General features: G+C 54.9%; 1 protein-coding gene across 1 annotated transcript; it reads left to right on the top strand.

Annotated features, from left to right (window-relative positions):
• The first annotated feature begins 12 nt into the window (after positions 1-12).
• On the top strand, positions 13-903 carry LOC110390821 (C-type lectin domain family 2 member D-like). Its single transcript, XM_021382336.1, has 2 exons — positions 13-148; positions 247-903. Exons 1-2 carry the CDS (start codon positions 48-50, stop codon positions 386-388), a joined length of 243 nt encoding a protein of 80 aa, XP_021238011.1. The 5' UTR covers positions 13-47; the 3' UTR covers positions 389-903.
• The last annotated feature ends 424 nt before the right edge of the window (positions 904-1,327 follow it).

The following is a 1,327-nucleotide window of genomic DNA, read 5'->3' on the forward strand; positions in this document are numbered from 1 at the left end:
TCCAACCAACAGGCTCCAGTCACACGTGGCTTTGCTCACAGGAATTCATGCTGCGGTACCAGGGCTCAGCAAACTGCTGGATTGGGCTGCACAGGGAAGAAGGGGACGAGCGCTGGACATGGGCCGATGGCAGCGCCTTCACCAACTGGTCAGTCTGTGCGTCCGTCTGTCTGGGTGGGATCTGCTTACAGGGTTTGGGATGGGTTTGGGATTGGGTTTTCCCATTCTCCTGCCTCTTGGGCTCAGGTTCCAGCTGCGAGGTGGAGGCCGGTGTGCGTACCTGAACGGGGACGGGATCAGCTCAGCCCTGTGCCACACGGAGAAGTACTGGGTGTGCAGCAGAGCCGACAGCTACGTGCTCTGGAGGGAGGAGACAGATCCACAGTGACAGATCCCATCTGCAGCGAGCTCGTTCCAATGCTGCTGGGCACTGCCATGCCATCAGTGCGTACTTGATTCTGCCTCTTTCTAGCACTCCTGCACTTGTTCCTCCATGGAACCACCATGGAACTGAGGAGCTCTGCTCCTCAGTATCTCTCAGGAAGCATGTATAGTCCCGCTGTGCCTTAAAGGGAGGGTCCTTCTAGGGCCCTTCAAGGTCACAGCACCGTGGAGCAATCCCGTGCCGTGCTGAGCCACTGTGTCTGGACCCGAGGCTGGGGGTATTTGTCCTCTCTTTCTGGGTCTGTGTCACATCATGGTGCCTCCACTGTGTCACATTGCGGTGCCATCGCTCCCAGCCGCCCTCTGGCTTTGGCTCTGGGCGCTGTTGCTCCCGGTGCTGTTCCACGTCCATAGCCCTGCACAGAGGGTTGATGCAGTCACAGTTTTTGCTGAGCTGCAGAATTTTGTAATTCCATGGAGCTTTAATATATTCACTTTTTAGTAGATGCTCTCGAGTCACTGTTGTTGTTGTCATGTGCTGTATGGGAACTGCTGAGTCCTGGCCTGAAGCACTGATTGAGCACCTGGAGGAAAGACCCAGTCAGGCCTGGGAGCACAGGTGAAGGCAATGCACTTCAGGCCTCAATGAAGGGCTGACTGCCACTGAGGAAGGATCTCCTTCTGGAGATCCCTTCTGGCTGGAAGCTTTTTGTCACGGTTTTATGATTTTCGGTTATTGGTATTCCACGTCATAACATCATGTAGTGTATGTAGCTGGTTCTCGGAAGAGAAGGACTACTGCATTCCCCAGGGTACTTTGCTCCTCTGTTCCCATTTCCGGCCGAAGGGAAAAGATAAAAACTTGCAGATCACGAGACCTCGTCCCTTTTTCTTTCTGCCCGTCTCTCGTCCTGGCAGCACCTCGCCCCTGAGCCGTCTTATC

The sequence above is a fragment of the Numida meleagris genome, unplaced genomic scaffold (assembly GCF_002078875.1).
Source record: "Numida meleagris isolate 19003 breed g44 Domestic line unplaced genomic scaffold, NumMel1.0 unplaced_Scaffold2098, whole genome shotgun sequence".
NCBI lineage: Eukaryota > Metazoa > Chordata > Aves > Galliformes > Numididae > Numida > Numida meleagris.

What these genes read in the sequence shown, in the direction of transcription:
- LOC110390821 (XM_021382336.1), top strand. Translation starts at nt 48, where the DNA reads ATGCTGCGGTACCAGGGCTCAGCAAACTGCTGGATTGGGCTGCACAGG. An exon ending in GGCAGCGCCTTCACCAACTG is followed by an intron (nt 149 to 246) that starts GTCAGTCTGTGC and finishes TCTTGGGCTCAG; the next exon opens with GTTCCAGCTGCGAGGTGGAG.